Source organism: Pristiophorus japonicus, chromosome 14 (assembly GCF_044704955.1).
Source record: "Pristiophorus japonicus isolate sPriJap1 chromosome 14, sPriJap1.hap1, whole genome shotgun sequence".
In the NCBI taxonomy this organism is placed as follows: Eukaryota; Metazoa; Chordata; class Chondrichthyes; family Pristiophoridae; genus Pristiophorus; species Pristiophorus japonicus.
The window spans coordinates 124,831,433-124,855,223 of record NC_091990.1 but is presented as its reverse complement, the minus strand read 5'-3'; the positions used below and the strand labels follow the sequence as shown (position 1 = coordinate 124,855,223).

The 23,791-nt window shown below is 44.7% G+C and overlaps 1 protein-coding gene across 1 annotated transcript in view; it reads left to right on the top strand.

Annotated features, from left to right (window-relative positions):
* Positions 1–23,791, top strand: part of ano1a (anoctamin 1, calcium activated chloride channel a) — a 379,673-nt gene that overhangs the window by 349,551 nt on the left and 6,331 nt on the right. The window contains exon 24 of the mRNA XM_070899592.1: positions 23,418–23,602. Coding sequence (XP_070755693.1) covers positions 23,418–23,602 — 185 coding nt within the window. The remainder of the gene's footprint in view (positions 1–23,417; positions 23,603–23,791) is intronic.

Here is a 23,791-nt window from a genome sequence, read left to right as displayed (position 1 = left end):
CCCAGGGGATCCCAGCATCCCTTGGGAGCACTGTATATAAGCCGGCCCCTAAGGCCTGTTACTCACTCTGGAGTGTCTTAATAAAGACTGAGGTCACTGTTACTTTAACCTCCCTGTGTGCAGTCTCGTGTGTTATGAACACAGCAGTTAATAACAGTGGTCTCAGAACTGATCCTTGTAGGACACCACTACCCACCTTCTGCCATTGCTTCTAGCTACCCTTTGCCCTTAACTCTCTGCTTTCTGTCTTGAAGCCAGCTAGCTATCCATTCTGTTACTTGTCCCCTGACTCCACATTCTCTGACCACCTTCATTAGTTTATTATGTGGTACCTTATTGAAGGCCTTTTGAAAATCTAGATAAATTACATCAATTTTCTTTCAGAAAATTATAGGACTGAAGTTGCAGTCCCTATGTGAGTATGAGGTGCGCATGTGCCCCTAGGGACCCCGCAAGTTCTGGGTTTAGGCATGCACTGCGCATGTGCCAAAACCCAGAGCTTGCGATCTGTCAAGAATCCTCTTGACAGATCGCACGAATGTGACAGAAAAGGGCCTCCGCGGGCAGAGAATTGGGCTATTTGCCCAACCTCTGCCCAGCAAATGCCCATGAAATTCTTATGCCTGGTAAAAGCAGGTATACGGTTCACATTTAGTTAAATATATATATATTTTTTAAATGTTGAAATTTTTAAAATGTTTTAACGGGCTTAAAAAAATTTATTTTTCTATTTTAAAAAAAAAAACTCTTATGCTGGTAAAAGCAGACCGTACACCTGCTTTTACCAGCGTAAGAGTTTTTTTAGAAAAATTAATTTTTTCACTCATTTATATATTAAAAACCCTGTCCATTAAGGCAAGTTTATTTTTAACCCTGTTAAAACCTTTTAAAAAAATTAAAAAAATGTTTTAAATATATACTGAACTAAATGTCATTTTAAATATGTAATGTTTTTAAAATTTGTTTTGTGTTTGTGTGTTTTTGGGGCTATTCCCATTCATACTTGTGGCAGCTCCGTGAAAAAACAAACTCACCATTATGTATGAATGGGAATAGCCCTACTTTTATTGGGTCGGCCCACATGATCCCAGGAGTGCTTGCGAATCGTATCTTCACAGTGGAAGACACAAAAACAATGTCAAAATTTGCAGGCCACAGGAATGTGGGAAGGGAGGACCTTGAGACTATCACTAGGGGGGTAGTGCTGGACAGGCTAATGGGACTCAAGGTAGACAAGTCCCCTGGTCCTGATGATATGCATCCCAGGGTATTAAAAGAGATGGCGGAAGTTATAGCAGATGCATTCGTTTTAATGTACCACAATTCTCTGGACTCTGGGGAGGTACCAGCGGATTGGAAAGCAGCTAATGTAACGCCTCTGTTTAAAAAAAAAAGGGGGCAGGCAAAAGGCAGGTAACTATAGGCTGGTTAGTTTAACATCTGTAGTTGGGAAAATGCTTAAAACTATCATTAAGGAAGAAATAGCGGGACATCTAGATAGGAATAGTGCAATCAAGCAGACGCAGCATGGATTCATGAAAGGGAAATCATGTTTAACTAACTTACTGGAATTCTTTGAGGATATAACGAGCATGGTGGATAGAGGTGTACCGATGGATGTGGTGTATTTAGATTTCCAAAAGGCATTCGATAAGGTGCCACACTTACTTAAGCTTACTGCAGAAGATAAAGGTACGCGGAGTCAGTGGAAATGTATTAGCATGGATAGAGAATTGGCTGGCGAACAGAAAGCAGAGAGTCGGGATAAATGGGTCCTTTTCCGGTTGGAAATCAGTGGTTAGTGGTGTGCCACAGGGATCAGTGCTGGAACCACAACTGTTTACAATATACATAGATGACCTAGAAGAGGGGACAGAGTGTAGTGCAACAAAATTTGCAGATGACACTAAGATTAGTGGGAAAGCGGGTTGTGTAGAGGACTCCGAGAGGCTGCAAGGAGATTTGGATAGGTTAAGCGAATGGACTAAGGTTTGGCAGATGGAATACAATGTCGGAAAGTGTGAGGTCATCCACCTTGGGGGGAAAAAAACAGTAAAAGGGAATATTATTTGAATCGGGAGAAATTACAACATGCTGTGGTGCAGAGGGACCTGGGGTTCCTTGTGCATGAAACTCTTTTTGGAGTTCACCTGCAAAACATAAAACATTAAACGGTGCCACCCGACCTGGGTGACACTCCAGACAATTACAAGGCCCTTTTTTTTTTCCCCCTTTTTTTTTTGTTTTTTTTTGTGTTTTTCTTTTTTTGGTTTTTTTTTGGGCACTAAAATCACAATTTTCCCCAGTGCCCCCTATAAAAGGGAAGGGGTCCTTGTGCATGAATCCCAAAAGGTTGGTTTGCAGGTGCAGCAGGTAATCAGGAAGGCAAATGGAATGTTGGCCTTCATTGCGAGAGGGATGGAGTACAAAAGCAGGGAGGTCTTGCTGCAACAGTATAAGGTATTGGTAAGGCCGCACCTGGAGTACTGCGTGCAGTTTTGGTCAACTTACTTAAGGAAGGATATACAAGCTTTGGAAGGGGTACAGAGACGATTCACTAGGCTGATTCCAAAAATGAGGGGGTTACCTTATGATGATAGATTGAGTAGACTGGGTCTTTAGTCATTGGAGTTCAGAAGGATGAGGGGTGATCTTATAGAAACATTTAAAATCATGAAAGGGATAGACAAGATAGAGGCAGAGAGGTTGTTTCCACTGGTCGGGGAGACTAGAACTCGGGGGCACAGCCTCAAAATACGGAGGAGCCAATTTAAAACCGAGTTGAGAAAGAATTTCTTCTCCCAGAGGGTTGTGAATCTGTGGAATTCTCTGCCAAGGAAGCAGTTGAGGCTAGCTCATTGAATGTTTTCAAGTCAAAGATTGATAGATTTTTAACCAATAAGGGAATTTAGGGTTACGGGGAGAGGGCGGGTAAGTGGAGCTGAGTCCACAACCAGATCAGCCATGATCTTATTGAATGGCGGAGTAGGCTCGAGGGGCTAGATGGCCTACTCCTGTTCCTAATTTTTATGTTCTTATGTATGTGTCCCGAGGATATGTGGGCCTTCACGCAGGCCTATGCATAGAGGCCTAGAACCACAAGTCGCCGGATCACCAGGTAAGTTGATAGATTTTTTGCAGATTGGAGGCGTCCGCCCGCGGGAAGCGTCCAACTGCAAATTCTACCCCAATATTTTGGGATGCAGTATGTGTAATTTGAGACGTGATGTGGTAAGTGTAGCGTGCATGGGAGGAACAGGTGACTTTGGATCCATGATTCCCAAAGCTCTCCAACACGGGGGGGTTTCCCTTGCATCATATCCAGGTCAGTTATAGACTAATTGATGGTTACTGATTGCTATAATTAGTCAACAATTCTAATATTTTTGTTACATGCGACTAGCAAGAGGGTCTTTGGTGAACTAGTTGGACTATTGATGTTTTTTTGTCTAGCAATTCCTATGTTCTGATTGGATATGTAACTGAAATTCTTACGAATGTTGCATTGCGCTGCCGCGAAGAGATGATGAAGATCTGTCACCTCCTGTCATTCAAATGAGCATGTAAGATGATTGGCCCCTTTGCTCAAGTGTCAGGTGATTCTTTGGTTCTCCGGTAAAATGACACACAAAATTCAGCTGTTAAATAGGAGTGCCTGTAACTCGGGTTGTGAAAGGATATGTGAATCCAGTCACAATATCAGTCTGAATTATGAATACTGTGAGGCTTTGCAGCCGAATTAAAGACATCAGTTTCAAATCAGCAAAGATATAGATGTTTCTGCATGTGTAATACTTGCAGCTAATTAAACTGGAATCTAAATTATTCATGAAATATATTTTCTATTTGTGGCAGCAAAAATGGTGTCCGCTTTTTGAGTCAGAAGGTTGTGGGTTCAAGTCCCACTCCAGAGACTTGAGCACAAAAAGCTAGGCTGACAAAAGTGCAGTGCTGAGGGAGGTGTCATCTTTTGGATGAGACGTTAAACTGAGGCTGCATCTACCCTCTTGAGTGAATGTAACGGATCCCGTGGCACTATTTTGAAGAGTTGCAGGGAGGTTCTTCCTGGTCTCCTGGCCAATATTTACCCCTCAATGGATTATTTGGTGGTTTGTGAGACTTTGCTGTGTGTAATTGGCTCCCTCGTTTCCAATATTACAACAGTGAGTACGCTTCAAATGTACTTCATTGGCTGTAATGTGGTTTGGGAATTCTTGAAAGGCACTATATTAATGCTCGCCTTTCTTCACATAAACATTAAAGTGTGTGGTCCATAGGTTTGGTTACATTTTACCATCTGTTTGATCTGGTTATAGCTTGAAAGTCTATGCATTTTAACTGTGCAATACTATGATAATAAAAACAAAGTTAGATCTAGTAAAACTAGTTGTTAAATTTGTACCAAATATAGTTACTGTTGGACTAGTTGGTGCAGCAAGTTTGTATAATAGGAAGAGTAGACCGTTTAACCCCTCGAGCCTGTTTCATCATTCAATAAAATCATGGATGATCTGTGACCTAACTTCATATATCCCACTCGTATCCCTTAATACCTTTTGGTTAACAAAAATGTATTCGTCTCAGATTTAAACTTAACAATTGATCTAGCATCAACTATTGTTTGCAGAAGTGAGTTCCAAACTTCTACCACCCTTTGCTCTAGAAATTGGCCAGCCTTGCGCCTGTTTTTTCAGCAATATTTCGCCTTTTTTGATGGTAAGGGGTGCTCACCTAAATTGGCCAAAGTTGTGCGCCAGCAGTTTCAAAATACCACTGAAAAGTGGACCACTGTCGTTCAATGCCAAAAAACGCGATATTGCTTTAAATTGGCCATTCAGCGCATCCGTATTCTGTGCGGGGGGAAAAATGCCTGAGAAAAGCCTGCATTGCAGCCCCAGAAGCAGCGGTAAGTAAAAAACGGTAAGTTATAAAGATTTTATTTTCATATTTTTTGCAGAGATTACTTAGTTAAGGGTCTTGTAAATGTTTTGTGTTTTTCTTAAATTTTATTTTTTGCAAATATTTTTGTTTTCCCCACTTCCAGAGCCTGTTGTTTTTTTTAAGCAATAATTGACCTCTGACTAAAGTTGGCAAGGACTGCGGTTTCCACCATGAATCCTCATGCAATGCTGATTTTTACCGTCTGGCGCATTTTGTTGCCACTTTTATACTTTTTTTTTTAAATTGCGGTATTTGTAATGGTATTTTTGGCGAAAAATACCGCTATTGCCAAAAGACCTATTTCTAGCCCTTTGTGTGTATCTGTGTGTGTGTGTGTGTGTGTAGCAGTGTTTCCTTGGCCGGGTTCTATTTTTTGGACCATGCCCTAGTCCTCGACTCCCCAACCAGCGGAAATAGTTTCCCTCTACCTAGCCTATCAGTTCCCTCTAATATCTTGAAAACTTTGATCAGATCACCCCTTAACCTTCTACATTCCAGGGAATGCAACCCTAGTTTGTGTAATATCTCCTTGTAATTTAACCCTTGCAGTCTGGGAATCATTCTGGTAAACGTTGCACTCCCACCAAGTCCAATATATTATTTCTAAGGCATGTATGCCCAGAACTGCTCATAGTATTCCAGGTGTGGTCTAACTTTTCCCACATTTTCAAGCTAAAAGTTTCCAATTCGAATAAGTAGCAGTCCAGCACAAAGTTGACCATAATTCAATGCCAATTGGCAATAGATGTGGAGAATGGAACACATGAATTGCTAGATGTAAAAAGACTAAGTTCCATCTAGTACCATCCTGGTGGTCACTCTATACAATGATAATGGAGTTATTGACTAATCATAGCAATCAATCTCTCAATTAGTCTACAACAGACCCAAATGACATGAGGAAAACCCCAGTGGTGGAGAGTTTTGGGAACCACAGGATCAAAGTCGCCTTTTCCCTTCCAAGCAATGCTTACCATGTGCCATGGGTTATCTCTGACCTCGAGAGCACTTGTTGGAAACAATGCTGTAAAGTAAACCACCCAGCACAAGGTAGAACGAGGCACCTACTGCCCTTGAAATAGGATTTTCCAAGGTACCTTCAATTGGTTATTGGTGAGATAAACAGCTCAGTCACAGATACTTGGTTTGGATTTGCCATTTTGCACCCAGGCAGCCTGATCTCATTGTGTGGACCAGCAATGTTCTTCCGCCATCGCTGACCTGTGGTCCTTCTTTATCCCGGACTGTGTCGTGTTTGTAATTTCTCCACTGTCTAATATATTTTGCAGCAAGAGAATCTGGTTATATTAAGTTGGATGTAGGACTAGTTTTATTGAGAGGTGGAATGAGGGGAGGAGTGGAATAATTTGAAGAAAAGGATTGAGAGAGAGTGGAATGTATGAATTAGAATCTATTCCCACCCCTCATCGTACTATTGGAAGGGCAAGATCCTAATTAATTTGGAAAGAGCATGAAAGACTAAAAGAAGCAAATGGAACTTGTTTTTATATTGGGGTAATTGGGGGTAATATATAGTTAATGAAGGAAGGGAATTTACACTACTAAAAGAATTAACGTATTGCATCATTTTAAATTTCTTAGTTTATCTCAATCACAGTGCAGTTGCATTTTATACGACAACAACATGCATTTATATAGCTCTCAATGTAGTAAAATGGCCCAAGGCGCTTCACAGGAGCGTTATCAAACAAAATTTGACACTGAGTCACATAAGGAGATATTAGGGCGGGTTACGAAAAACTTGGTCAAAGAGGTAGGTTTTAAGGAGCGTAGATGGAGAGAGGTGTAGAGAGGCATTCAGGTTTAGAGAGAGAATTGGGGCCAGGCAGCTGAAGGCATGGCCGCCAATACAGCATCGATAGTAAGGCTGGTGACCAATATGTAAATCAGACTGGATTTCAATTTGGTTTGTAATATTTTATTCCCCTGAGTCGTGCTTCCTTTATCAGTCAGTGAAGTGCATTTCCATGAATGGGAGCATGTGCTTAATTCGACATGATTCACGCTCAGCCCATTGACGAGCATCCAAATGGGTCTCCGATACAAGGCTTGTTGTTCAACACTGACGTGTGTGTATACTTCATTTTCTGTCCTTCCTGGGAATTAGTTAGCAGTTTGTTAAAAATTTATGTTGCATTTGAATGGGTGACCATGAGGAAAAGAAGGTAATCAATACCAAAAAAACATTTCTCTACACCTATTGACTTGGTATCTTTTACCGGGTGGTGGCGGTGATGGTGGGGGAGAGAGAGAGAGGAGCAAATATAAACTCCTGGCTTTATTTATTTTGATGGTTTACTGGCAAAGAACTGAAAGTAAACACTGCAGACCACAATTGGCTGCCTCTGTGTGGCTGAAAGAGTGGGAATATCATGGAAATGCACAGACTGATAATGCTGTCCAATCTTCGTAAAAACTTGCAAGAGATATCTGGGAAATTGTTTTAAAAACTGAAAACTAAAGGCAGCCTATCTGTATAGATATAGACCGGTATCAGGTTGACTTTGAGGATATGCTGTTTTACAACAATAGGGGTGATAATAATAGCAAATATTTATCCCTCAATCAATGTCGCTTAAAAAAAAGATAGATTATCTGGTCATTATCACATTGCTGTTTGTGGGAGCTTGCTGGGTGCAAATCAGCTGGCGTGTTCCCTGCAGTACAACAGTGACTACACTTCAAAAAGTACTTCATTGGCTGTAAAGCGCTTTGGGATGTCTGGTGGTCATGAAAGGCGCTATATAAATGCAGGTCTGACTTTTTATATAAGACACAACATATTGTCTGGGTCATGAACTAGTTTATAGTGACTGACTAATTCTGTTCTGTCAAATCAGCAAATTGTGATGGGCAAGGTTTTACAGAAAGTATGTATGGCACTCCCTGGAATTCTATGCTTCTTCACAATACTATTAATATAAATATAGAATTCTTATTCCCTCCGCCATTAGTGGCAGTGGCTTCTCTATCTTGGCCCTAAACACTCTCCCTCCCCAAATCCTTTTTGTGTCTCTCCTTCCCCTCCTTTAAAACCCTTTGCAGCCAACCTTTCACTCGCCTTCCCCATGAAGGAGAGTTTGTTCCCTTCCTCCTTTGTGAAACACCTTGGATTTTTTAAATGTTAAAAGCACAATATGAATCTAAGGTGCTATAATATATGGGTCACTTTTTTATGTCTTCCAATTTCAGCAAGTTAAAAGTAGCAATAGAAAGTACTTTGCACTTTAGTACCAAGAAAACTTTTTAAAACCTAATACTTTATAGGAATGTTCAAGGATTTGACGAAAATATTTGAGGTTCCATCTAGCTAGTCCCATTGTCTAGGAAATGTATCCGATAATATCTTTCATATCCTGGATCAATTTTTCTGCCAGGTAGTTGCCCAACTTTCTCTCAGACTGGTATATACAATCGGTCCTTCTGCTTCCCCTACCAGTCCATTCTATAATTCACCATCCTCTGTGTAAAATAATCACATCTAAACTAACATTTCATCCTCCCCTAGTCTAGGTTTGAGCTAATGCAGCTTGTTGATTCTGTGACTACATTAAACATATTGGTGTTTGTACCCTTTACGATCTTGAAGGCTATAAGATCACCTCTGAGCTTCCTCTTCTCCGGCATAAACATTCCCACCACCTGCAGCCTCTCCGAATAACTCGGGTACTCAAGCCCAGCCATTACCTTAGCTGCTGCATGTTCTCCAGTGCCTGAATGTCTACCCTACAATGTGGTGACTGTAGCCCAGGGGAGGCCGCAACAGCACACTCTACAAACTCTGAATCATGTACTGAGATGGGGTTTTTTCTACACTGGCTATGCAACCCAAAATCCTGTTTGTTCTCCTTACTGTATTAGTGGCTTCAGCAATCCACCCATCTGTAACACAAAATCCCTCTCCTATATTGGATCCTGTGCAATAATCCCATTTACCTTTTTTTTTAATTCATTCCGGCATGTGGGCATCGCTGGCAAGACCAGCATTTATTGCCCCTAATTGCCCTAGAGAAGGTGGTGGTGGTGAGCCACCACCTTGAACTGCAGTCCTTGAGCTGAAGGTGCTCCCACAGTGCTGTTAGGGAGGGAGTTCCAGGATTTTGACTCAGTGACGATGAAGGAACTGCAATATATCTCCAAATCAGGATGGTGTGTAACTTGGAGGGGAACTTGCAGGTGATGGTGCTCCCATGAGCCTGCTGCCTTTGTCCTTCTAGGTGGTAGAGGTCACAAGTTTGAGAGGTGCTGCCGAAGAAGCCATGGCAAGTTGCTGCAGTGCATCTTATAGATGGCACACACTGCAGCCACGTTGTGCCGGTGGTGAAGGGAGTGAATGTTGACGGTGGTGGATGGGGTGCCAATCAAGCGGGCTGCTTTGTACTGGATGGTGTCGAGCTTCTTGGTGGGGGATTCGGCGATGGTAATGGGTTGAATATCAATGGGTGGTGGTTAGACTCTCGCTTATTGGGAGATCGTCATTGCCTGGCACTTGTGTGGCACGAATGTTAATTGCCACATCAACCCAAGCCTGAATGTTGTCCAGGTCTTGCTGCATGTAGACATGGACTGCTCCATTATCCTGAGGAGTTGCGAATGACACTGAACAGTGTAATCATCAGCGAACATCCCCACTTCTGACCTTATGATGGAGGGAAAGTCCATGATGAAGCAGCTGAAGATGGTTGGGCCTAGGACACGGCCCTGAGGAACTCCTGCAGCGATGTCCTAGGGCTGTGATGATTGACCACCAACCACCACAACCATCTTCCTTTGTGCTAGGTATGACTCCAAGAAGTGGAGAATTTTCCCCCTGATTCCCATTGACTTTTACTAGGGCTCCTTGATGCCACACTCAGTCAAATGTTGCCTTGATGTCAAGGGCAGTCACTCTCGCCTCACCTTTGGAATTCAGCTCTTTTTTCCATATTTGGACAAAGGCCTGGAGCTGGGTGTTTCTGGAGGAACCCTAACTGAGCATCGGTGAGCAGATTATTGGTGAGTAAGTGCCGCTTGATAGCACTGTCAACGACACCTTCCATCACTTTGCTGATAATTGAGAGTAGACTGATGGGGCGGTAATTGGCCAGATTGGATTTGTCCTGCTTTTTGTGGACAGAACATACCTGGGCAGTTTTCCAAATTGTTCAATAGATGCCAGTGTTGTAGCTGTACTGGAACAGCTTGGCTAGAGGCACGGCTAGTTCTGGAGCTCAAGTCTTCAGCACAACAACTGGGATGTTGTAGGGGCCCATAGCCTTTGCTGTTTCAAGTGCACTGCCACTGTTTATTATTAGCTCAGTTGGTTGCACTCTCGCCTCTGAGTCAGAAAGTTGTGGGTGAAAATCCCACTCCAGAGACTAACCTGACAATCCAGCACAGTGCTAAGGGTGTGCTGCAGTGTCGGAGGTGCCCTTTTTCAGATGAGAGGTTAAATTGAGGCCCTTGTGTGTCCCCTTGGGAGATTGTAAAAGATCTCTCTGCACTATTCGAAGAAGAGCAAGGGAATTCTCACTGGTGTCATGGCCAATATTTATCCCTCAACCAGCATTATGAAAGAGATCATTTGGTCATTAAATCATTGCTGTTTGTGCGAGCTTGCTGTGTACAAATTGGCTGCTGCATTTCTTGTGTTACAATAGTGACTATACTTCAAAAAGTACTTCATCAGCTGTAAAGCGCTTTGTGATGTCCTGAGGGTCTGAAAGGTACTATATAAATGCATGTTCGCTCGTACTCTCATTCCCAATCTCATGATTTGGCCTTTGTCCGCATTAAATAACATTTGCCGCTCATCAATCCAGGTCTCTATTATGTCCACGTCCTGCTGTGTTTGATCAGCCTGCTCGCCATTGTTGCAATACTTCCCGGAATGGATAGTTTTGCTTCTATTCCCATTTCCAAGTATGTATGTAGATTGCAAAGCACAATGGCCAGTGCTGATTCCTGTAGCACCGCACTAATTAATTACCTCCCTTTTATGCCAAATTGGCTCCACACACCCTTGCTTTCTTTTCTTCAGCTGATTCTTGATCTAAATTCAACAAGAAATTCTCAAGGGGAAGTGGAGGGAGAATTTCCCCTCCCCATTATGCATGACAAAGCCACTAATCCCTTCTCACACATGGCTTTTTGATTTTGTTACACATTGTACATGAAGAAACTCTTTGCTTCTCTTAACCCCCTGGTAAATGAAAGAAAGACTTGGGAGCCAATTTTCCACATTGCTGATTTTTGGCGCGGTTGTGAAGGTACATCCAATTTTTTTTTAGTGGCCCAAAAAAGAAGTTACAGGTTTTGCCGGAATAAACTTTCATTCTGGAGTGGTGTGCAGGGAACTTAAGCTCTGTGGATGGAGCTTGAGGTCTGCGCCGAAAAACTGAGGTTACCAGTGATAGGTCCTTACTATACAGTATAAATGCACACGAGGCCCATGCTTGAGAGAAGGTCAGTCTGTGACCTGTCCTTTATTCCTTAGCACTCAAGTGCAGGAAGGTGGGTGGAGCTTCCCCTTTTGTACCTGAAGGTCCAGGTTAGGAGTGTCTCCCACCTAGTGGTCATTGTTCTCACAATGTACAACTTAGGTCAGATTATACATGGGTTACAATGCTGGTTGAATACATGACATCACCTCCCCCCCCCCCCCCCCCCAAAGTCTTATTGGGATCACAGGTTGAGTCTCTCTGATGGTTTACGCTCTCTTGTAGAGCGCTTGAGTTGGGGCTCCGGTTGTTGGACGCCAGCCTGAGTGTCTGCTGTTTGCGGTGCCTCAGGCCTATCCAGACTGCCCACAGTGATTGGGCTCTCCTCCCTTTGGTTCTGGTGTTCGGTCACCTGTGGTGGAGTGAACTCTACATCGTGTTCTTCCTCTGCTTCTTCTGTGGAGTTGCTGAACCTCCTTTTTGTTTGATCCACGTGCTTGCGGCAGATTTGTCCATTGGTAAGTTTAACTACCAGAATCCTATTTCCCTCTTTGGCATTCACAGTGCCTGTGAGTCATTTGGGCCCTGCAGCGTAGTTGAGGACAAAAACAGGATAATTTACATCAATACATCGCGCCCTCGCATTCCTGTCATGGTAGTCATATTGTGGCTGGCGCCTGCTCTCGACAATTTCTTTCATGGTGGGGTGTATCGGGGATAGCCGGGTTTTGAGCGTCCTTTTCATTAGCAGCTCTGCGGATGGAATCCCTGTGAGCGAGTGTGGTCGGGATCTATAGGCCAACAGGAGGCGTGATGATTTGCAGGGAACCCCCTTGGATTCTGAGCATCTCCTGTTTGATTATCTGCACTGCTTATTCTGCCTGGCTATTTGAGGCCGGCTTGAACAGTGCCATTCTGACATGGTTAATTCCATTGCCTGCCATGAAGTCCTGAAATTCAGTGCTTGTGAAGCACGGGCCATTGTCGCTGACCAAGACGTGCGGTAGACCGTGGGCGGCGAACATTGCCTGTAGACTTTCTAACGTGGCAGAGGATGTGCTTGAATTTAAAATGTCTCACACGATCCATTTGGAGTAGGCGTCTACGACAACCAAAAACATTTTTCCCATGAAAGGACCTGCGTAGTCACATGGATGTGTGACCAAGGCTTGGCGGGCCATAGCCAGGGGCTAAGGGAGGGCTTCCCTGGGCGCATTGCCCAGCTGGGCACACGTGTTGCACCAGCGAACACAAAGTTCCAGATCTGCGTCTATCCCTGGCCACCAAACGTGTGACCTGGCAATTGCTTTCATCATGACAATGCCCGGGTGCTCGTTGTGGAGTTCTCTGATGAACACCTCTCTGCCCATCTGGGGCATGACTACGCGGTTTCCCCACAGTAGGCAATCGGCCTGAATCGAGAGTTCATCCCTGCGCCTGTGAAATGGTTTAAATTCCTCAAGGCATGCCCTGTACGTGGCTGCCCAGTCCCCATTCAGGACACATTTCTTGACTAGAGACAATAGCGGGTCTCTATTTGTCCAGACTTTAATCTGACGGGCTGTCACGGGTGAGCCTTCACTTCCGAAAGCTTCAACAGCCATGACCATCTCAGCAGCATGCTCGGTAGCCCCTTCAGTGGTGGCTAGTGGGAGCCTGCTGAGTGCATCGGCGCAGTTTTCAGTGCCCGGTCTGTGCCGAATTGTATAGTCATAGGCGGCTAACGTTAGTGCCCACCTCTGTATCGGGCCGATGCGTTTGCATTTATGGCCTTGTCAGCCAAAAGGGACGTTAGGGGTTTGTGATCTGTCTCCAGCTCAAATTTCCTGCCAAACAGGTACTGGTGCATTTTCTTTACAGCATATACACACATGAGCGCCTCCTTTTCTACCATCCCGTAACCCCTTTCTGCCTGGGACAGACTTCTGGAGGCATAAGCTACCGGCTGTAACTGACCCTTGACATTGACATGCTGCAACACACGCCCTACACCATAGGATGACGCATCGCACGTTAATACAAGTTTCTTACATGGGTCGTATAGTGTTAACAGAGTGTTGGAACAGAACAAATTGCGTGCTGTATTAAAAGCCCTTTCCTGGCTGTCCCCCCAGACCCATTCACGACCTTTGCGTAAGAGCACGTGTAGCGGCTCTAGCAGCGTGCTCAATTTGGGAAGAAAGTTACCAAAATAGTTCGGGAGCCCCAGGAACGAATGCAGCTCCGTAGTGTTACGGGGTCTGGGTGCTCTCTGGATCGCTTCCGTCTTGGACGCAGTAGGGCTGATCCCGTCCCCAGGAATTCTACCTCTGGAGCTAAGAAGATGCACTTCGCCTTTTTCAGTCCCAGCCCTACCCGGTTCAGTCTGCGTAGCACCTCCTCCAGGTTGTGAGGTGTTCTTCAGTATTGCAACCCGTGATGAGGATGTCGTCCTGAAAAACCACCGTCCTTGGAATCGACTTGAGGAGGCTTTTCATATTTCGTTAGAAGATCGCGGCAGCCGAGCGAATCCCAAACGGACATCTGTTGTACTCAAACAACCCCTTGTGTGTCGTGATGGTGGTCAGCTTCTTCGACTCACTTGCAGCTCCTAGGTCATGTAAGCTGAGGTCAGGTCCAATTTTGAAAAAAGTTTGCCACCGGATAGCTTCGCAAAGAGGTCCTCCGCTCTCGGTAAGGTGTACTGGTCTTGGAGTGACACCCGATTGATGGTGGCCTTGTAATCACCACATCCTGACCGACCCATCCGCCTTGAGCACCGGCACGATCGGGCTCGCCCAGTCACTGAATTCGACTGACAAGATGATGCCTTCCCTCAGAAGGCGGTCCAATTCACCTTCTATCTTTTCCCGCATCACGTACGGCACCGCTCTGGCCTTGTGGTGTACTGACCTGGCGTCCGGGTTTATGTGAATCACTACCTTGGCCCCCATGAAAGTGCCAATGCCGGGTTGAAATAATGAGTCAAATTTGTCCAGGATCTGTGAGCATAATACTCGCTCCACAGAGGAAATTGCGTTGACATCGCCCCATTTTCAATTCATGACAGCAAGCCAACTCCTCCCCAGTAGCGCGGGACCGTCCCCTGGGACAATCCAGAGTGGCAACCTGTTCTCCGAATCTTTGTGGGTCACGACTACAGTGGCGCTGCCGAGCACCGGAATGATCTGCTTTGTGTAAGTCCGTAGCTGTGCGTCAATCGACGATAATTTTGGCCGCCTGGTCTTGGACGCCCACAACTTTTCGAACTGTTTGATACCCATCAGGGACTGACTGGCCCCCGTGTCTAGCTCCATTGATACTGGGATGCCATTGAGGAGCACTTTCATCATTATCGGTGGCGTCCTGGTGTATGAACTGTATATGTGCTCCACATGAACTCGCTGAACTTCAGCTTCCAGCGATTTCCCCCAGCGTTCATTTCTGCAGATATTTTGCTCATCTCTGCAAACTCCGGCTGAATGTGTGCCTCCACGTCTCCAACATGAGCTGCTGTTGGAAACAAAAGGTCCCTTGCCAGTCGATCGTCCCTGACTGCCCCTGTGACTGTCCTTGAATGCGCCATTAACAGGTGTTGATGGCCCCATTACTGGCCACATTGTCCCTTGCAAAGGCGTGAATCGCCGTTCAACCTGCCATTGTCTCTGTCGAACTCCCCCTCTGGGTTCGACTACATGTTGGGGCATGCCCGATTGCCCTTGTCTGCCTGGAGAACTGTGTGCTGCTTTAACAATGTTGAATCTCTGTGCCAACCATTCCTTAACACAGTACCTCTTGTCTGTTCTGCTAGTGGCCATGCTCGCGTGGTTTAAATCCCAGTTTCTTGTCGCCATTGATACGTCCTTACTACACAGTATAAATGCACACGAGGCCTATGCTTGAGAGAAGGTCAGTCTGTGACCTGTCCTTTATTCCTTAGCACTCAAGTGATGAAGGTGGGTGGAGCTTCCCCTTTTGTACCTGAAGGTCCAGGTTAGGAGTGTCTCCCGCCTAGTGGTCATTGTTCTCACAGTGTACAACTTAGGTCAGTTTATACATGGGTTACAATGCTGGTTGAATACATGACAGCCAGGGTAACGAGGGACATACTGAAGGGCTGAGGCTGCAAAGTGAAACATATAAGCAATTGTAGAACCCTGTTGCTGTTGCTATCCCGGGCCGAATGCCCCCATTCCCCACCCCACTGCTCCTATCCGGCCGTGGAACTCTCTCTTCTGCGCCAATTTTCTTAAGTTCACGTAAAGTTTCTCAGAACGATGCACTGCGCCATTTTTGAAAACATCCTAGTTGGCCAAACTTGTTTAAATGGCCAGAAATGGCGCAGCCGGCAACCCCAGTGACGTCAAAAAACCGGGAACTAAAAAAAAATCGGCCATAAGTAGTTTATAATGGCATAGAAACTTTGGCGAAACTTGCAGATTTTATTTGCTCCAAAAAAACAGCACAGAATGGTGCCAAAAATTGAGCCCTTGGATTTATATAGCGCCTTTCACGACCACCGGAAGTCTCAAAGCACTTTACGCCAATGAGGTGCTTTTGGAGTGTAGTCACTATCGTCATCAAGATCCATGTTGTGGCCTGGTAAACGTGGACCATTTTCCATAACTCGGGATCCTTTTATCAACAAGAGCAGAAATTGACAGAGATTCAACACCGCCTCCAGTGCGCCAGTCCAGCCTTCGGCCATCTGAGGAAAAGAGTATTCGAAGACCAGGCCCTCCCTTTAAATCTACCACCAAGCTCATGGTCTACAGGGTTGTAGTAATACCTGCCCTGCTGTCTGGCTCAGAGACATGGACCATGTACAGTAGACACCAAGTCACTGGAGAAATACCACGATGTCTCCGTAAGATCCTACAAATCCCCTGGGAGGGCAACGTTAGTGTCTTCGACCAGGCCAACATCCCCAGCATTGAGGCACTGATACTTGATCAGCTCCACTGGGCAGGCCACATTGTTCGCATGCAAGACACGAGACTCCCAAAGCAAGCACTCTGAATTCCTTCATGGCAAACGAGCCAAAGGTGGGCAGAGGAAACATTACAATGACACCCTCAAACCCTCCCTGATAAAGTACAACATCCCAATTGAAACTTGGGAGTCCCTGGCCAAAGACCGCCCTAAGTAGAGGAAGTGCATCTGGAGGGCACTGAGCACCTCAAGTCTCATCGTCGAGAGCATGCAAAAAATCAAGCGCAGGCAGCGGAACGCGCATGCGGCAAACCTGTCCCACCCACCCTTACCCTCAACGACTATCTGTCCCACCTGTGACGGGGGCTGTGGTTCTCTTATTGGACTGTTCAGCCATCTAAGGACTCATTTTTAGTGGAAGCAAGTCTTCCTTGATTCCGAGGGACTGCCTATGATGATGATGTCGGAAACGCAGCAACCAATTCTCACACAAGCAAAGTCCCACAAACAGCAATCTGAGAAGGACCAGATAATCTGTGTTTTTTTTGGTTATGTTGATTGAGGGATAAATATTGGCCTGGACACCAGGGATAACTCCTCTGCTCCTCTTCGAAGTAGTGCCATAGGATCTCTTATGTCCACCTGAGAGAGCAGACGGGGCCTTGATTTAACGTCTCATCTGAAAAATGGCACCTCCGACATTGCTCTTTCAGCACTGCACTGCAGTAGAGTGTTAGCCTAGATTTTTTTTTTTTTTATATGCTCAAGTTCCTGGAGTGGGACTTGAACCCACAATCTTCTGGCTCCAAGGAGAGTGAGCTACCCACTGAGCCACAGCTGACACTGTAAAATATCACGAGTTATTCACTTTCCATGGATCTCATCAGCTCGTCAAATGAATCAGTGACATTGCAAGGGCACTTGCATTGCACAAACTCCAAATAGTTCTTGCTGGATGTTAAGTGGATTAGTCTGAATCAATAAAAACACAGAAACCTGATGAGGAATACTTAATCATGTTGCCTCAGGGGAATTCAAGTACTTTTCTTTTGGTGCGATAAATCATCTGGCTAATTTAAACATGTCGACCATTTTTAGGTCTCCTGTTTAATATGATACTTAAGATATCTCTGCAGTAAGCACATGCAGCAGATGTTGCTCTGTCTGATTCAACATTGAAGTAGTTCCAGCCAAAGATAGAGATTTAAATACATTTATGTGGTGAGAATAGTTACTTGTCAAACTTTTTACACTAGTTATCTGATATGCTATCCACTCATTTCTCCAGAAATATGGACACAGAACTTGCGCAAGTTGAAGTGCACAGACCTATTTGTACTTGATATTTAAAATTATGGATATTTATTTAATGCATAACTATATCATACCTGTACCATAATTATATGTTTTTATAACATTGGGTTAAAATCATGCAATGCCATATTAATACTGACTGCATCAATCTGCTCATTTTTTTTCATTGTCTATTTTACTAAGTCACCTACTTATTTTAAGGAGGGATATACTTGCATTGGAGGCAGTTCAGAGAAGGTTCACGAGGTTGATTCCTGAGGTGAAGGGGTTGTCATATGAAGAAAGGTTGAGCAGGTTGGGCCTATATTAATTGGAGTTTAGAAGAATGAGAGGAGATCTTATTGAAATATATAAAATACTGAGGGGGCTTGACAAGGTAGATGCAGAGAGGATGTTTCCACTCCTGGGGGAAATCTAGAACTAGGGGGCATAGTTTAAGAAAAGGTGTCGCCCATTTAAAACGGAGATGAGGAGGAATTTCTTCTAAGGGTTGTGAATCTTTGGAATTCTCTATCCCAGAGAGCTGAGGAGGCTGGGTCATTGAATATAGTTAAGGTGGAGATTGACAGATTTTTGAAGGATAAGGAAGTCCAGAATTATGGGGCCCAAGTTTCCACAAGAAAAAAAACGGCCGCCCCTCCGAGCTGGGCGCCCATTTTTCGCGCCTAAAACGGCGCCTAAAAAAATCCTCGGTATTCTCCACCTACTTGCAGGTCCGCTGGCCCTCGGCGCAGCCAGCACGAGCTGTGGGGGGGGGGGGCGGAGCCAGGTCCCTGCGCTGAAAACAGTGCCGGGACCTCTGCACATGCGCGCTACAGTGGGCACGCAAGTGCAGTAGCTCCAGGCGCCGAACTGTGTGGGAGGGGCCCGAAGCACGCAGCCCCTAGCCCTGGCCGAATGGCCTCACTGGGGCTGCGTGAATAAGGCTTCTCCCACGGCCAGCTCCTGCTCCCCTCCCCCCCCCCCCCCTGCCCCCGACCAGACCCAACACCCGCTCCACCCCCCCCCCGCCTCCGGACCAGACCCGACACCCGCTCCCCCGACCCGACCCGCGCTCCTGCCCCACCCCCCCCCGACTGACCCCACCCGACCCACGCTCCCGCCCCGCCCCCCCCCCCCCCCACTGAACCCGACTCCCGCTCCCGGACTGGATCCGATCCGACTTGACCTCCCCCTCTCTCTCTCTCTCTCTCTCTCTCTCTCTCTCTCTCTCTCTCTCTCTCTCTCTCTCTCTCTCTCTCTCTCTCTCTCTCTCTCTCTCCCCCTCTCCCCCTCAGCGGCACGAACGGCTGCAGGTAGGAAGATGGTTTATTTAATCTTTTCTTGGCTTATAAATGTTTATTCAGGTTGGATTTATTTGTAGAAGTATAAATGAGGATTTATTGTAGAATTTAATGAGTTCCCTTCCCCCCCCCCCACCTCGTTCTGGACGCCTAATTTGTAACCTGGGCCTGATTTTTTAATGTGTAGAACAGGTTTTTTCAGTTCCACAAAAATCTTCACTGGCTCTATTCTACTTTAGTTTGGAGTACGTTTTCACTGTGGAAACTTTGAAATCAGGCGACAGTGGCCGGACCCTTTTGAAGAAAAAATTCTGTTCCAAAGTAGAACTGTTCTACCTGACTAGAACTGCAGAAAAAAAAATGTGGAGAATTGCGATTTCTAAGATAGTCCGTTCTCCACCAGTTGCTCCTAAAAAAAAAAAAATCAGGCGCAAATCATGTGGAAACTTGGGCCCATGGGGTGAGAACATAAGAAATAGGAGCAGAAGTTGGGCATTTGCCCCTCGAGCCTGTTCCATCATTTAATAAGATCATGGCTGATCTGATCTTGGGCTCAGCTCCACTCCCTGCCCACTCCCCATAACTCTTTATTTCCTTATCGCTCAAAAATCTATCTATCTTCACCTTAATTATATCCAATGACCCAGCCTCCACACTGTGTTAAAAGTTGCTTCTGATGTAGAGGGATTAGATTACTTGTTAAACCCTTTACACTGATTATCTGAAGTGTCGTCCACTCATTTCTCCAGAACTACAGGGACAACAATTTGTATAAGGTAAAGCGGATAGAAAGAAATCGGGTACCCCGAGACAGACACTTGCACTCTTAATAGTTACAATTATGGATGTGTTTACTTAATGTATGAATATCCTATTTATATCATAATGAGACCATTTCAAAACATGGGTTGAAATCATGCTGTGCGTGTATATATATATATATATATATATTATATATAATATATATATACGCATTAATCTGTTCATATAAAATTCCTTTGTCTCTCTTAATAAGTCTTTATTGAAATAGTTCTAACTTGCAAAGTTTTGCTTTTGTTACAATTCTGCACCAAGCCACATTTATTTCCTATAAAGATAATAATTCCACCAGTAAGAAAATAACGTGGGGTCGAAATTCAGGTGCACCAGAAAGCTGGCACATGAGTTTTGGAGTGGTACTTACCACTGGAACTCCTGGTACGGTAAGTAGATCATTTTAAGGACTTTAAAATTTTCAAAGTCCTACAGGGAATGGATCATAATGGGGATGGGCCTTAGACTCAAAGCCAGGCTGACTGGCTGAAAATGGGTCGGTTGGGGCCTTTGCCACTGTCAATCAGCAATGGAGTCGTGGTGATGTCACAGGGCGTGTCTCTCACCACGCTCTATCCCCTCCGTTAAAGGGGAGAGATTCTATCGTGTTTTTTTTTTTAGCTTTGGCCATTGAACCACCAGGGAGGGTTTTGGCCGGACCAGCGGCCTGGCACCCAAGAGGGGGACGCCAGGCTACCCATATGTGGCCCGACCGAACCCAGGGGCAGTATTTTGCCGGCCGATCGGGAAGTCAGCCGACAAAAATGTTTGCATTGTGGTCGTGGCATTGGGCCCTCTTCTTTAAGGGCGGCCACACTGCCGGACCGCATTCAGTGCGGAGATGGTGCACTGACAGAGAAACCTGTCGGGGGCAGCGAACAGCGTAGGATCGAGGGATTCAGCTGAAAATGGTTGGTAATTTTTTTATTGTTTAATATTGGCAGTGCAATCATTTGGGTGGGATGGGGTCCAGGCCAAAAAATCCCCAACCTGAATTTAGGTCGGGTCGGCCTGTTGACACCAAAGCGGCGGCCATTCGATTTTTAGGAATGGCCGCTGCAAACGGGCACTAAAGGGTCTCTTTGAGACCCTCGATTTCAGCCCCCATGTCTCCTTGCTTGCTAAACCTCCCATTTGCAATTGAATAATTTGCCATCAGTTCAGATAACATGGTGCGTTTACGAATTTAACCCCTTTTTTTGGTTGTCGTTTTACCCTCTCTTTTTTTTCTCTCTCTCCGCTCCCCTCTCTCTTTACTCCTCTTTCTTCACTCACCACATCCTTACTCCAGAAGATTATTTCCATTCCTTTTATCCCTTTTGATTATTTCAAAGAAATTAAAAGGGCTGTGTTCTCCTCTTCCAGGAACACTGACTCTTTCACTTTTAAACAAGTTAGTTTTGGTAGAAAAGTTTGTAGGTTTTGATACCCTAGTGGTTATGGCACTGGGCTAGAATCCCAGAGTCCATGACTTCAAATCCCACCATGGAAAACTGTGAAACTAAATTCCATAAATCTGGTCATTTGTGGCTTGCACCAGAAAATGACCATGAAAGCTGCTAGAATAATGTTGTAAAAACCCAACTGGTTCACTTGTGTCCATCAGAGAATGGAGCCCATCACCCTTGTGTGGATTGGCCTAGATATGTCTCCAGTTTAAATGCAAAAGTCCCAGTGAAGTGGTTCCTATCATCGTCTCGGGGCAATTGGGGATGGCCAATAAATGTGGCCTCATCAGTTTTGGCTCATAGACTGCGAATTAATTTTTAAATGCCATTCTTCTGGCTATCTCATTTCTTCTCAAGTCTCCGCAGTGCTGTAGCTGATGGCTCATTCTCTGGCTCACTTTTTTAATTAACTCGGGTCAGCTCCAGGGCTCTAGCCAATTTCATATCTCCCCATTCTTTCCTTCTTAGCTGTTACCTTCTCCACTCATTATTTGACTCCATCCACTTTTGTTGGTCACAAATCCTCAGTCCAAACAACCTCTAGCCCTCTAGATCTGTGGCTGAAATACCACATTAGGGTCTCTTTTCCCTGCATAGTATCGAAAATCTTAGTATTTTGGATTCTTCAATCAATTGGTTCATGTCTTTCCTAAGTCAATTCAACAGCTATCAACTCTCCATCCTTGGACCCCATTTATTTATTCATTTTTTGGCCTTGCTCTCTCTGTTCTGGCCTCCAAGCTGCTTCTATATTTCCTCAAGCTGCCTCCAGAAACTTTGGTTGCCTCTTTCATACCAAACATTTTTTTTTTCCTTAAATCAATTCCCTATAAAGACTACATAGCATGCACATAATTTGAGATGGAATTTGAATGTAGAGGCAAAACCTGCAACAGTTGTGTGTGATTTTGAAGCCTTTCACTGTGGTGGCCACAAAATGCCAACTGAAGCATTGCAGCTACAATATCTTGGGCTGCAATGTGTGAATGGTTTGAACGCTGTATTTCAACATCGCATCCTGTTGGGAGGCTCAGTGCTTGCTGCATATTCCGGACATTTAATTAACTTGAGTTAGTCAACTGTGGGGAAACGTACATTGATTCCTTAACCCAGACAATCTCGTCTGTTGCTTTGACCTGTGGATGTGGGAGACGGATTGAATCATTTGAATAGAAGTTGTTCTTCATTTTGGGGAGAGAGAGAGGAACCCACCTGTCCGAGGAAACTTGTAGTATACACAATGTGTAGTATACACGGACAGAGGTTGTCCAGAATGTCATTGTACACAGAATTTATACGAAACTGAGGGAAAAATATATTTTCTTTTGATACAGAATAACAAGCAGCTCCCTTGCAAATGGCTAAATAGTAGAGAACACCATCTACACCCTCGTATCATGCTGCAAAGCATTTTGCCATCCCTCTGCTACTCTGTAAATTAGCTTCAAAATTGGGTCAGATTCCACCTACATTTTCTACATGATGCAATTGATTTAATGTCTCCATGCAAGGCATTAATCCCTCGGTGAGGGTACCACTCGGATCTACTGGGATACTGGAAGACATGCAAAAGGACTTGAAAAATTGACACACTCATTAGAATCATGCAGGGCAACCTGATAGAAGTGTTTAAAATGGAAGCAGACCATTACCAGCAGTAGAGGGGCCATGAACGAGGAGCCAGGATTAAATGTAAGAGATTCAGAACAGAGGGCAGGAGAAACTTCTTTACACAGAGTTCTGAGAATGTGGAACTCACTTACAGGGTGTTGGGTTGAAGCAGAAACTGTGTCAACATTGCAGATTAGATTGGATAGGTGGATGAAGAAAAATAGGTTGAAGGAATATGTGAACAGGGTGGTGTGTGGAAGGGGAGTTTAGGGTTATGGGGAGCGGGCAGGAAGTGGGGTTGAGGCCAAGATCAGATCAGCCATGATCTTATTGAATGGCGGAGCAGGCTCAAGGGGCCAAATGACCTACTTCTGCTCTTATTTCTTATGTAAACACCGACACGGACTGGTTGGATCGAATGGCCTATTATTGTGTTGTGGCTTCTATGTAATTGACCTGTGGAATGTGTTTGGATGGTCTAGATTGACAATCTAGGTTTAAGTATTCTCGGCCATTTTGTTAATTTATTACCTGGTTTATGAACTTTGAGGGTTTTTTTGGCGGTCTTTTTTCATTCATTCAGTTTTCATTTGCCTTTTTATTTGGTCATAAGTTGCCAAAACATCCAAGTTCAATTGTCCATTTCCATTGTCCAGGCATTTGTGATCTCTTTCACTTCCGACTTCATTCCACGCCTAGTCTTCATGTACTTGTACAGTCCAGATGGCACATTGAACGGGTTCACCAATAACACACTGTCCTACTTCAACGTCAGCCACTTGGAGGCAGGATCGGAGCCACTTGAACCAATGGCGCTTGGATACAAGGTTGAGATCTGCAGGTAGACTCTCTCTTTTACTTGAACCTCTTTCCTTTGCAATTTTCTGTCATTTCATAGCTAGAAACTCAGTTCCGACACATTTCTAAAATTGAATGTAATAAAGCAAAGTTAAAGAAATATTCATTACTTTTATTCGCATCAATCTGAACCATCTCTTTTCTATATAAACCCCGACCCCATTGGCCAAAG